This window comes from Bos mutus, chromosome 18 (genome assembly GCF_027580195.1).
Source record: "Bos mutus isolate GX-2022 chromosome 18, NWIPB_WYAK_1.1, whole genome shotgun sequence".
Lineage (NCBI taxonomy): Eukaryota > Metazoa > Chordata > Mammalia > Artiodactyla > Bovidae > Bos > Bos mutus.
Window position 1 is genome coordinate 7,934,312 of NC_091634.1, and position 14,994 is coordinate 7,949,305.

Here is a 14,994-nt window from a genome sequence, read left to right on the forward strand (position 1 = left end):
CAAAATAAATAAATATTAGAAACAGATTGCTGTCTTCCTAAAAAAGCAAGCAAAAACCCAAATGGTTTCTTGGCAAAGGGCAGTATTTTTACTTATTAATCCCCAACAACACCATTGAAAAATATTTAACTTGGCTTTATTTTTGTTGCAAAATATGATAAATCCTCCAAAAGTAGAATTCCAATCATCAGAACTGAAAATTTTACTGAACAGTCTCTTGAAACTGGTTTACTTTTCAATCCATGACACAAAACTTTCTCAACAGTGGCTAAGTTAAATTGTATGCATCAAAAAAAAATAAATTGTATGCATCAGGCAACAGGCAGCTTTGCCATAAAAGCAGCAAAGTTGCTTACAACTAAAACAATTTTTTGTTTATATTTTCTTGGCTCATTTAAATTATATCTACTAAGTGAGTAAAGTGAAACAAAGATAAATAGCATATGATAATGTGGATGTAGAATCTAAAAAAAGTGATACAAATGAATTCATTTACAAAAGAGAAACAGACTCACAGACATAGAAAGCAAACTTGCCGTTACCAAAGGGGAAAGGTAGGGGGAGGGATAAATCAGGGTGTTGAGATTAGCATATATACACCACTCTACATAAAATGATAATCAACAAGGACCTATTGTATAGAACATTAACTCTACTATACATACATACATATATAAAAAATATATATATAACTGAATCACTTTGCTGTTAACAGCTTAAACATAACATTGTAAATCAGCTATCTCCAAAGCAAAACAAAAATAAAATAAAAAATCATATTACACCTTAAAGCTGGAAGGTATTAATTATGTATGCTTTAAAAATACAGATAACATAAACAGTACAGAAAACTTTGGTGGAATATACATTTTTGTCTCAATACACTATCTAAATAAATCTATTTTCTTAAAATGAGACTATTAATCTCAAAATTATTTAAAATCAGCAAAGCAAAAAATAGTATTAAACATATCTTTCTAAGAGACAAATAGCACAAGTAAAGTAAACATTTTGGCATTAAGTGTTTTCATTTGGTGGGGCATAAGATGTTGCATAGAGAAAACTTTAAATCTATTGTAAGCAGCCCACTATTACCCAGCAATTATTCACTTCTGATTTCTTATTAGTGGTGCCCTGAAAGTAAATATTTTCGTGGATGGACTTTTTTATATTTTACCTGTTGGTGCAGACTACTTTTTTTTTTTTTGGTGTAGACTACTCTTGACATGACAAATAGACTAGGAGGCATTTGTTTCTCCAGCAAATATGGATTAATTTGGGACCATGCAACCATGGCGAGTCATGATAAGTTCTCGAATGGCAGGGAAAGTAGAGTACTTTCTAGAGAGGAAAAAGAAGTTGGTGTGGGGAGCGGGGGGTGGGCTACAGTCAACAAAGACTGCTGCTTTCATTGGCTGAGTCTTTACCTTTTTTTCTCATTGGGCTCTGCTATCTTTTTAGGGTGTGAGAGAGTCCCCTTCAGGTCCCCCGACTCTATTTAGTTGAGGTTGCTGTTTATTCTTTGTAACATTTCCCATTTTGATCAAGATCTTTCTTGGCTCTTGATGGATGGATGGATGAGAGGTAGAAACGTCTAGCTATGAAGTAAATATATATCCTAGGGATGTCATGTACAGCCTGGCAACTCTTATCAATAAGATTATACTGTACATTCGAACATTGCTGTGCTGTGCTTAGTCGCTCAGTCGTGTCCAACTCTTTGCAACACTATGAACTGCAGCCCACTAGGCTCCTTTGTCTATGGGATTTTCCAGGCAAGAATACTGGAGTGGGTTGCCATGCCCTTCCTTCTCCAGGGGATCTTTGTGACCTAGGGATTGAACCCACATCTCCTACATCGCAGGTGGATTCTTCACCTGTTGAGCCATCAGGGAAGCCCACTGGCAGATATCTAGAAACCAAATAATTTAAAAGGAAATATAAATAGATCATTTGACCAAACTAAAGAAAGAACACAGAGATGGTTAGCTACATTCTTTATGTTGACTTTCCAAATACTAAATGTTGAGGAGAACTGAAAATATCATTGTTCTTAACATTTCATTTGTTAATTGGTATACATGGTTCACTTTAGAATCCAGCGACAAAATTGGACCCATTTCTAGATGTTACTTTCAGATTCACAGCTGCCAACCCACAGACTGTGTGCAAAGGTCTCCATTCTTCCACCCCCTCAACAATCCTTCTTATCTCTGACCATTTGATAATGGCTGTCCTCAGAGGTGTGAGCTGATAGCTCATTGTGGTTTTGATTGGCATTTTTCTGATGGTTAGTGATGTTGAGTACCTTTTCTTGTTCCTGTTGTCATGTGTATGTCTTCTTTGGAAAGATGTCTATTGAGGCCCTCTGCCCATTTTTTAATTGGGTTATTTGTTTATTTGTAAGAAGCCTTTGACTGTGTGTATCACAATAAACTGTGGAAAATTCTGAAAGAGATGGGAATACCAGACCACCTGACCTGCCTCTTGAGAAACCTATATGCAGGTCAGAAAGCAACAGTTAGAACTGGACATGGAACAACAGACTGGTTCCAAATAGGAAAAGGAGGACGTCAAGGCTGTATATTGTCACCCTGCTTATTTAATTTATATGCAGAGTACATCATGAGAAACGCTGGGCTGGAAGAAGCACAAGCTGGAATCAAGATTGCAGGGAGAAATATCAATAATCTCAGATATGCAGATGACACTACTTTCATAGCAGAATGTGAGGAGGAACTAAAAAGCCACTTGATAAAAGTGAAAGAGGAGAGTGAAAAAGTTGGCTTAAAGCTCAACATTCAGAAAACTAAGATCATGGCATCTGGTCCCATCACTTTATGGGCAATAGATGGGGAAACAGTGGAAACAGTGTCAGACTTTTTCTGGGCTCCAAAATCACTGCAGATGGTGACTGCAGCCATGAAATTAAAAGACACTTTACTCCTTGGAAGGAAGTTATGACCAACCTAGATAGCATATTGAAAAGCAGAGACATTACTTTGCCAACAAAGGTCTGTCTAGTCAAGGCTCTGGTTTTTCCAGTGGTCATGTTGGATGTGAGAGTTGGACTGTGAAGAAAGCTGAGTGCTGAAGAATTGATGCTTTTGAACTGTGGTGTTGGAGTAGACTCTTGAGAGTCCCTTGGCCTGCAAGGAGATCCAACCGGTCCATTCTGAAGATCAGCCCTGGGTGTTCTTTGGAAGGACTGATGCTAAAGCTGAAACTCATGTGAAGAGTTGACTCACTGGAAAAGACTCTGATGCTGGGAGGGATTGGGGGCAGGAGGAGAAGGGGACGACAGAGGATGAGATGGCTGGATGGCATCACTGACTCAATGGACGTGAGTCTGAGTGAACTCCGGGAGTTGGTGATGGACAGGGAGGCCTGGCATACTGCAATTCATGGGGTCGCAAAGAATCACACGACTGAGCCACTGAACTGACTGACTGACTGAAGATGACTTATAAGCAGGTACATACAAGCCAGTCATAATATGCCACATCAACACACAATTCTTATAAAAACAAGTCAGGGAGTCAGGTTTTCTACCAACTAACAACAAATTCACAGATGCTGAAGAAAAGTGAGGAATAATTTACATCAGGATGGATGTTCTACTTTTGACTCTTGCATTAGGCATGATCTGTGCTGCCCAAGATGAAGGAGACATAGACCTGGAGAGGAATATGTGGGCACTTGGGAGGTAACTGTTTAAATATATGTGGCATTGTCTGCTGTGGACATGCAGGTGTATGTGTGTGTAGTGTTGGGTATAAAATTCAGAGTTTTATCTTGACTTGCCTCTATGGCAAAAATCAAAGCACTAGATTTGTGATTGAGCTCATCATGGCTTCCCTAGTAGCTCAGTTGGTAAGACCCAGGTTTGATTCCTGGGTCAGGAAGATCCCCTGGAGAAGGGATAGGCTACCCACTCCAGTATTCTTGGGCTTTCCTGGTGGCTCAGCTGGTGAAGAATCCTTCTGCAAGGCGGGAGACCTGGCTTTGATCCCTGGGTTGGGAAGATCCCCTGGAGAAGGGAAAAGCTACCCACTCAAGTATTCTGGCCTGGAGAATTCCATGGAGTGTATAGTCCATGGGGTCACAAAGAGTCGGACAGGACTGAGTGACTTTCACTTTCACTTTCATCATAGTAAGTGGTGATGGAGTTTCAACTCTAAGCCACTAACTCACAATCCTTCATCCTATAGGAGCTTCCCGGTGGCTCAGTGGTAAAGAATCTGCCTGCCAATGCAGGAGACATAGGTTTAATCCCTGGGTCAGAAAGATTCCATGGAGAAGGAAATGGCAACCCACTCCAGTATTCTTGCTTGGAAAATCCCATAGACAAAGGAGCCTAGTGGGTTGCGGTTCGTAGTGTTGCAAAGAGTTGGACATGACTGAGCATGCGTGCATGCAAATTCCATTCTACATGTAAGTGTAGAATCTTGCTTAATTTCCTGATCCTTGTTGTACTTTTAGCTTTGCTCCTGAGTAATGCAATGAAACAAAGTCTTTTCTTATTCCATGGTTGGGGTTGAGGAGTTTCCTGCAAAGAGGTGTGCACAGAGCAAAGGGTTTCCTAATATGAGTCAATATAAATGTTCTTTTTAGTGGGCTGGAAACTGGAGTACCATTTACTTGGCTGCAAACAATAAAAACATGGTAAGTGAAAATGGATTTCTTAAGAATGGACTTCCGTTATATTATCGTGTCATCCAATGGTGATCTCAGAATCACCTTTTATCGAAGGTGGGTAGTTCATTGCAGAGAGCAAAATGCAAAATAGTTTCAAGAGGCAAGAAGAGATAGAAACACACAGCTATGAAGGTCTGGAAACAAGGAAGATAGCTTTTGGGTTGAGATTTTCATTTTTCAGACTGAGAATCAGTGTGTGTGAGGACAAATGTGCAAAGATGCCAAAATGGGAAATCACATAGTCTGTTTTTGTCAACATTGAGTTCTTCCTTATGACTGGCCAGAGAGTATGGAGACAGAAATTGAAGCATGAGTTATGCTGTGAGAGGGACATAAGATATTATGAGAATAACCATGGAGAGCTTCATTCATGTGAAGAAAACTCTTGTGGGTTTGAACAGAGGGTTGAGACAATGTGGAAATCAAAAGAGAAACCCAGAAGGAGAACAAGGAAAGGCTATTGTTCAGAGCTGGCTCTAGCAAGGGAGTCAGCCACCATCACCAGCATTTAGCAGAGACTCAAAGGCAGGCAGAGTGGGAGAGCTCCTTAAAAGAAAAATAGGGAAGGCTTCAGGTAAGCCATGATGGGAGGCTGTTGGCCTGGGGCACTAAAATGGGTCAGCAGGTGAACTAGAAGGGGAGGGGGGTGAATATCTGGCTTTCTCCAGTTGGTACTAAGTGGGAAGTCAAGGAAAAAATGATCAAATTATTAATCAAATCCTGGCAGTTTGGGGCCAATTATTCCAGACTTTATTGTTGGCTTCATGCACTGGTTACTAGAGATGGTGGTAGAGACATGTAGAGACTGGACCATATCATGAGGAACACGAAGAGGAGATCTCAAATCACCATGACGCTCAAAAATTCCATTGAATTGTGTGGTGTGGCTTGCATAGGTTGACAGCAAATTTGGAAAACTCAGCAGTGGCCACAGGACTGGAAAAGGTCAGTTTTCATTCCAATCCCAAAGAAAGGCAATGCCAAAGAATGCTCAAACTACCACACAATTGCACTCATCTCACACACTAGTAAAGTAATGCTCAAAATTCCCCAAGCCAGGCCTCAGCAATACATGAACCGTGAACTTAGATGTTCAAGCTGGTTTTAGAAAAGGCAGAGGAACCAGAGATCAAATTGCCAACATCCACTGGATCATGGAAAAAGCAAGAGAGTTCCAGAAAAACATCTATTTCTGCTTTATTGACTATGCCAAAGCCTTTGACTGCATGGATCACAATAAACTGTGGAAAATTCTGAAAGAGATGGGAATACCAGACCACCTGATCTGCCTCTTGAGAAACCTATATGCAGGTCAGGAAGCAACAGTTAGAACTGGACATGGACCAACAGACTGGTTCCAAATAGGAAAAGGAGGACGTCAAGGCTGTATATTGTCACCCTGCTTATTTAACTTCTATGCAGAAACGCTAGGCTGGAAGAAGCACAAGCTGGAATCAAGATTTCTGGGAGAAATATCAATAACCTCAGGTATGCAGATGACACTACCCTTATGGCAGAAAGTGAAGAGGAACTCAAAATCCTCTTGATGAAGGTGAGAGTGGAGAGTGAAAAAGTTGGCTTAAAGCTCAACATTCAGAAAACAAAGATCATGGCATCTGGTCCCATCACTTCATGGGAAGTAGATGGGGAAACAGTGGAAACAGTGTCAGACTTTATTTTTTTGGTCTCCAAAATCACTGCAGATGGTGACTGCAGCCATGAAGTGGCTTTCTCCTTGGAAGAAAAGTTATGATCAATTTAGATAGCACATTGAAAAGCAGAGACATTACTTTGCCAACAAAGGTCCGTCTAATCTAGACTATGGTTTTTCTGTGGTCATGTATGGATGTGAGAGTTGGACTGTGAAGAAGGCTGAGTGCTGAAGAATTGATGCTTTTGAACTGTGGTGTTGGAGAACACTCTTGAGAGTCCCTTGGACGGCAAGGAGATCCAACCAGTCCATTCTGAAGGAGATCAGTCCTGCGATTTCTTTGGAAGGAATGATGCCAAAGCTGAAACTTCAGTACTTTGGCCACCTCATGCGAAGAGTTGATTCATTGGAAAAGACCCTGATGCTGGGAGGGACTGGGGGCAGGAGGAGAAGGGGACGACAGAGGATGAGATGGCTGGATGGCATCACCGACTCGATGGACATGAGTTTGAGTGAACTCTGGGAGTTGGTGATGGACAGGGAGGCCTGGCGTGCTGCGATTCATGGGGTCGCAAAGAGTTGGACACGACTGAGCGACTGAACTGAACTGAACTATTGCGAAATTGCGTCTGGCTTCTACAGTTTTAATGATGTGGATATAGATGAGCATGTTGATGACCCAGAAGAAAAGGAAAGAAGGGTAAACACACGTAGAAAGTTTTGATTTAAGCCATGCCCAATTAGACTGAATAGGACTGATGGTGATGGCTTGGTAGGCACTCAGGAGAGTGGTGGTACAGATGGAAAGACCCTGGGTAACTCTGTATGTATACAAAGTTGCCTTACAACCTATATCATCCAGAAAATATCTGTCTCCAAAGGATGACATGAAATGTGGTATCAAGTTAAACATGATATTCAAAATGTTGACCAAGGTCAAGTGTATGAATATTAAATCTATTGGATTTTTCATGTGATAATGAGTTAAGAAGGTGTACATATAGAACATGAAAAGCAATGAATTTCCCATGAACCTGACACAAATTTGAAACATATGGAAAAAACCCCAAATTTCATCACTTGTAAACATATCTTATTGATTTTAAATATATTAATTAGGTTTACCTGGTTTGTACTGAAACAAAATAGAGTATATTGGGAAATTATAATGGAGCTTGTTAAAGAAATTAATGACTGACAGTTCAGGAGGAGGACAGGGTGCGAAATGTTCCACTCTTCTGTATTTCAGGCCCCAATACGGAACTTTCAGAGACTGGATTCTTGAGAATTCTTGAGAACCTTAGAGAATTAGGTTTTATAAAGCAGGTGGAATTCAAATACTAACACCCTATTTCTAGTATATTGGGACTTCCTTGGTGGTGCAGTGGTTAAGATTCCATGCTGCCAATGCAGGGGGCGTGGGTTCAATCCCTGGTCAGAGACCAAAAGTTTAAAATAATAATAATAATAATAATAATAATAACTTATATAGTATGTTACCTAGAACATATTGGGCCTATATGAAATTTGCATGTTAGAGGGCATTTTTTCTTAAAAGTATTAGATCCCAGCTTGTTTATCCCCCCAAATGGCCACAAGCCAACAACCATGCACTTGGCTTCAGCTTCCTCAGGTTTAGTAGACTCCATAGACATCCCCTGGAGAAGGAAATGGCAACCCACTTCAGTATCCTTGCCTAGAGAATTCCATAGACAGAGCTGGAGCTTGGCAGGCTACAGTCTATGGGGTCACAAAGAGCTGGATGGGACTGACTAACACACACATGCATAGATATCTACACAGGTTACCGCTTCACAAACTGACCTGGTTGACCAGATGTCCCTAGATTCCTTTTTAATATCTGGATCGATATGTTTTAATATTCTAAATTTTCTGTAGAACACCGTATTCAACAGTTCTGGCACATAAAAAGAATTGTGTGTACATACAGTACATGTGTGCGTGCTAACTCATTTCAGTTGTGTCTGACTCTATGCAACCCCATGGACTGTAGCCCACCAGGCTCCTCTGTCCAATGGGATTCTCCACGCAAGAATCCTGGAATGGGTTATCATGCCCTTCTCCAGGGGATCTTTCCAATCCAGGGACTGAATCTGCATCCCTTATGCCTCCTGCATTGGCAGGTCGGTTCTTTACCACTAGCGCCATCTGGGAAGCCCCATATAGTACATACATAAATGTAAAAATATAAGCACAAGGCCATATGGGCTTCCCTGGTGGCTCAGATGGTAAAGAATTTGCCTGCAATGCAGAAGACCTGGGTTCGATCCCTGGGGCAGGAAGATTCCTTGGGGCAGGAAAATCCTCTGGAGAAGGGAATGGCAACCTACTCCAGTATTCTTGCCTGGAGAATTCCTTGGACAGAGGAGGCTGACCGGCTATAGTCCATGGGGTTACAAAGAGTCAGACATGACTGAGTGACTAACACTTTTCACTTTTCAGTGAGACTGTTCCAGTTTCCTCAGTTCAGTTCAGTCGCTCAGTCGTGTCCGACTCTTCGCGACCCCATGAATCACAGCACGCCAGGCCTCCCTGTCCATCACCAACTCCCAGAGTTCACTCAAACTCATGTCCATCGAGTCGGTGATGCCATCCAGCCATCTCATCCTCTGTCGTCCCCTTCTCCTCCTGCCCCCAATCCCTCCCAGCATCAGAATCTTTTCCAATGAGTCAACTCTTCGCATGAGGTGGCCAAAGTACTGGAGTTTCAGCTTTAGCATCATTCCTTCCAAACAAATCGCAGGGCTGATCTCCCTCAGAATGGACTGGTTGGATCTCCTTGCCGTCCAAGGGACTCTCAAGAGTGTTCTCCAACACCACAGTTCAAAAGCATCAATTCTTTGGCGCTCAGCCTTCTTCACAGTCCAACTCTAACACCCATACATGACCACAGGAAAAACCATAGCCTGGACTAGACGGACCTTTGTTGGCAAAGTAACGTCTCTACTTTTGAATATGCTATCTAGGTTGGTCATAACTTTCCTTCAAGGTAAGCATAAATACTATCAAGATTTAGAACGTTAAATGGATAGCAACACAGAAGCTGCAAATACTAGAAAATAATATGAAAGTATGATTAACTCTGTCAATAGATTTGGAAATTTGGGAGATATGGACAAATACCTAAGAGTTAACTTACCAAAAGAAAGATATTTGTGTCATAGAAGGTCATACGTAGACAATGCTCCTCATGGTCAAATTGAAGAGTGGGTAAAAATCATTCCATAAGAAATTCTAAAGAATGCTTGATGGTGAAGTATGGCAAACACTTCAGAAACAAATAATATATACAAACAACTGCTGAGGATAAAAAAATGGAGAACCTTCCATTAATCACATTATGAGATTAGCATGACCCTGGTAGCAAAACATAACTTATAATGAAAAGGACAATAATATGAGATTATTTCAGAAACCAAATTAAAAGCAATCCATCAAAATGATTGTAAAAATTGAGTCCACAATATGCAAAAAGAATCAAGCACTTGGCCATAGAATTATCCCTAACTGGAAGGTAATTTTAACATTTGAAACTTCATCTGTATGATTGCTCACAAGGAACAAAAATATATTGTCACTTCAGTGTATGCAAAAAAATCATGTGACAAAATTCAATATGTACTTAGGATAAAAATGTTTAGTTATGTAGCACTAGGAAGGAATGATCTTGTACTCAGACAAAAATATTTACAATGGCAGTTGTTGCTCAGTTGCTAAGTCATGTCACACTCTCTGTGACCCCATGGACTGCAGCACAGCAGGCTCCTCTGTCCTTCACTATCTCCTGGAGTTTGCTCAAATTCATGTCCATTGAGTTGGTGATGCTATCTAAAAGCAGCAGTAGTATTATATTAAAGGCTGTGTACTGAAAGCTTTTCCTTTGAGATCGGCTGTGAGTAAAAATATCTGCTTCATCACTTCTATTTTTCATGTTTCCAGATTCCCTGAACTTTTTTTTTTTTTGCCCAGCAGCATGGCTTTTGAGATCTTAGTTCTCTGACCAAGGATCAAACCCATGCCCCCAGCCATGGAAGCACAGAGTCCTAACCACTGGACCACGAGGGAAATCCCTCCCTGGGCTTTTTGGTAAAGAAAGAAGCAAAAAATTAGAAAGAATTATTTACCACTATCTTTTATCATTAAAATATTCTGTAAATTTTAAGAAGGGAACTGATATAATCATTGGTTAAATGATTAGAATTTTTAAGAACAATTTTCAAGAGTCCTGAAGAGTCAGAACAAAAATCATTTGGATTTCTATATGCCAGAATGAAAATTTTAAAATGCAATTTAAAAAATAGCATCGTTCACAAACCATGAAAATTTGTTGAACCTAGGAATTAGTACATAATAAGAAATGTATTGGAGAAGGAAATGGTAACCCACTTCAGTATTCTTGCCTGGGAAATCCCATGGACAGAGGAGTCTGGCAGGCTATTGCCCATGAGGTCGCAAAAGAATTGGACATGACTTAGCGACTAAATAACAAGAAATGTACAAAACCTCTAAGAAGAAACGATGTTATCAATTAATGTAAATGTGACTCAAGTACTCTAAAAATAAAATTAGCATATTATAATTTGAAATAAAGGATATTATAAAAATAGAGTGATGCGGGGAAAAACAAAAGCAGGTATAACAGAAGATAGTAAAAATGAGAAATTAAATGAACCTGAGAGGCATGACATGATATCAAATAAATATAAATATCAACTAAGGTATAGAGTATAAAGGTGAAAAGTGAAAGTAAAGCATAAAATAAGAAGCAGTATTAGCCAATACATGGAATGGTTTGGAAATTTCAAATGTCAAAATACAATGTAGGAAGTGTGATAGATATAGTTTTAAAGTAAAATATATTGTGAATAATAAAATAATACAGGGCAGGTATAGGGAATACTAAAGAAAAAGAATGAAGAAATGAAAAGTAATATCTATGGAAGAAAGGAGAAATAGTGACAATATCATGAGAAAAAAGATAAAATACAATCATATCAAACAGAAAATTGATGGAGGATTAAATTTGAAATTTAAAAGAAAGGCAGTCTCTGTAAGGAAGCTTAGGATGGAGAATGGGAATCTTGAAAAGATTTTCGTACCTCTCTCTTGTCAAAACTGAGTATCTCAGATCCTTATTAAAAGCAGCCAGCCTCTGCAAAAAACAAGAGGCTTTTTGGAAAGGCTGGGTCTGACCCGCAAAGCCTCCCAGGGGTTCCCCTTGTCACCTGCTGTCTCCAGCATCTTGTTGGGGTCATCCTGATGTGCCCAGAGGGGCAGCAAATTGCTCTCCCAGATGCAAAATGATTCTCATGGTAAACTTAATAGGATTATTGATGAGGAGACAAAGTCATCATCTGAGGATGTAATTTTCCCCCCAGTTGAACTGCATTAAAAAGTAAACTTTAGAAAATTAGAAATCAAAGTTAGTTGCCACTCCACTGATAGAAACTCCCCGAGGACTTGATAAAACCTGACCTCAGAGCAGCTCTTCAGAGCAGAAGTTCACTTTTCCAATTCCCTTGTTGTGCTTCCTCTTTTAGGGCTTTCTCCCCGCCAAGAGCTGCTAGCTCTTGTGAAGTGTAATTGGCACTGTGTAAGTTTAACTCTGTAAAGTCTGCGATCCACGGGGTCGAGAAGTCAGACACAACTTGGCGACTAAATCCCAACAACAAAAATTTAAGGTCTACAGTGTGTTGTTTTGATGCAAGTGTTCATTGCAAAATGATTCCCATAATAAAGTTAGCTAGCATCTCAATACCTCACAGAATTAGCATACTGTTAATAATGAGAACATTGGAGACCCACTCTCTTAGCCACTTTCACATATACAGTACAGTATTGTTAACTATAGTAAACTCCAATACTTTGGCCACCTGATGTGAAGAGCCGACTCATTGGAAAAGACCCTGATGCTGGGAAAGACTGAGTCCAGAAGAAGGGGGCGATAGAGATGAGCTAGTTGGATGGCATCATCGACTCAATGGACCTGAGTTTGAACAAACTCCAGGAGATAGTGAAGGACAGGGAAGCCTGGTGTGCTGCAGTCCCTGAGGTTGCAAAGAGTGGGACATGACTTAGCAACTGAACAACAGCTACTATAGTAACCATGCTGCCCTTTAAGCTTCCCAGAATCTATTCATCTAAGAAATGGAAGCTCATACTCTTCAACTCAGATATCCCCATTTCCCCCACACCCCAGCCCCAAACAACCACCTGTCTGATCTCTGCTTTTATGAGTTTGGCATATTTAAATTCCACATATAAGTGAGATCATACAGTATTTGTTTTTCTCTGCCTAGTTTGTTTCACATAGTATAATGCCCTCAAGGTCCATCCACACTGTGGCAAGATTTTCTTCATTAAAAAAAAATTTTTTTTTTTATTGAAGTATAGTTGATTTACACTGTTGCATTAATTTCTGGTGTATAGCAAAGCGATTCAGTTATATACATACATACTTTCTTTTTTATATTGTTTTCCATTACGGTTTATCCCAGGATATTGAACCCAGTTCCCTGTGCTCTACAAAAAACCTCGTTTACCCATGATATATGTAATAATTTGCATCTACAAACCCCAACTGTCAGTTCATCCCTCCCCTTCTTCAGTTTTTAATAACTGATAATATTTCAATATAGAGACAGGAAAAAAATATATATACGTATACCACATTTTATCCACACATTCATCCACTGATTAACACAGAGCTTGTTTTGATATCTTGTTGTTCAGTTGCTAAGTCATGTCCGACTCTTTTCGACCCAATGGACTGCAGCACACCAGGCTTCCCTGTCCTTCACTATCTCCCAGAGTTTGCTCAAACTCATGTCCATTAAATCAGGGATGCCATCCAATCATCTCATCCTCTATTGTTCCCTTCTCTTCCTGCCTTCGATCTTTTCCAGCATCAGGGTCTTTTCCAGTGAATCGACTCTTTGCACCAGGTGGCCAAAATATTGGAGCTTCAGCTTCAGTATCAGTCCTTCCAAAGAATATTCAGGATTGATTTCCTTTAGGATGGACTGGTTTGATCTCCTTGCTTTTCAAGAGTCTCTTGGGTATATGAATAATGCTACAAAAATGGGGTACATACATCTCTTAAAGATGGTAATTTCATTGCCCTCAAAATAAACCCCAAAGTGGGGTTAGTGTATTCTGTGGTGCGTGTTTGCTCAGTCTGACTCTTTGAGACCCTATGGACTGTAGCCCTCCAGGCTCCTCTGCCCATGGAATTTCCCAGGCAAAATTACTGGAGTGGGTTGCCATTTCCTACTCCAAGGAATCTTTCTGACCGAGGGATTGAGCCCACATCTCTAGGGTCTGAGTTCACATCTCTAGGGATTGAGCCCACATCTCTCGCGTCTCCTTCATTGGCAGGTGGATTCTTTTCTACTAGTGCTGCCCTGGGAAGCCCTCTGTCTTATACATAGTAGTGTGCATATGTTAATCTTATTCTCCTAATTTATCCACTCTCTCCCTCCCCTTTGGTAATCATAAGTTTTATTTCTATGTTAAAGTTCAATTTTAAAAGCTCATAGAGAACATGAAATTTCTTCAAAGGAAAAGAATCACTCATTTCATTTATACCAGGGAAAATTGGAAGTCAGGGGGAAAGTGAACTATTAGGGGTTAAGCCCATAATCCTATGCCTGGGCAAAGCAGAATACATCAAACATTCTGAACAAAGATTCAAAGTCTATGTCACTTTCATCATAACCCTGAGGACTTAAAGCAAACAATGAATTGACTGAACAAAGGCTTCAAAACAACACAAGCTGAAGATGAAGAAAAATGCTGCAGAACCAAGAAATGTGCAAACTCCATCTATTTAAAGCAAATGTTGCAGCAGAGTAGATAGGAAAGTGTCAGGCTGTGTTTAATAAAGAATTATTGAAAAGGGAGGGACACATTTCATTGACGTTATCGTCACATAGCATATTGAAAATTGCAAATATATGAGCACAGCATTCGCGGGATTATTATCGTGGATAGATTCCCACAGACATTGAAAGACATCTCCTGCAGGGCGCTGTGCGTTAGGGTGACAGCCCCAGCACTCCCGATTCATTTATCCTGCTCAAATTATTGCTTTCCTTTTAAGAAAGATTTATTTTAGTGAAATATTGTTAACTTACAATGGTGTGTTAGCTGCTTGAATAATTTATAGCTCTATCATGTGGATTTACATTTTTTAGAGAGCATTGCATATAATCTCCCCAGTAATTATATTTTGCCTGTGTTAATCACCCATGCATGCCCCACTCTTTTGAGAGCTTAGAACATGTCTAATGCCTAAACATGCTATGTCTATTTGTTAAATAGACAAATGACTTTCCCTAGAGCAGTGCACATTAATAGAAATATAAGGTGGGTCCCAAATGTAATTTTAAACCTTCTAGTAGCTGCAGTTTAAAAAAAAGTAAAACAAAGCAGATTATTTAATGATATGACTATACTACATTTTGCTTAACCCAAATTATTATAATAGAAACAAGTAATCCATATGAAATAGGAAAATTATTAACGGGATGTTTATGTCCTCTTCTTCCTTGTGAGATTCAAATCTGTGTGTATTTTTAATTTACATTTCATCTCATTTTAGCCGACTAGCCCCATTTTAAGGG

The 14,994-nt window shown here is 39.8% G+C and overlaps 1 protein-coding gene across 1 annotated transcript; it reads right to left on the reverse strand.

Annotated features, from left to right (window-relative positions):
• Positions 1 to 5,460: 5,460 nt before the first annotated feature.
• On the reverse strand, positions 5,461 to 7,439 carry LOC102267690 (vomeronasal type-1 receptor 2-like). The gene is given in 2 exon segments (XM_070386719.1): positions 5,461 to 5,615; positions 6,935 to 7,439. Coding segments are annotated over 2 exon segments (660 nt in total).
• Positions 7,440 to 14,994: the final 7,555 nt, after the last annotated feature.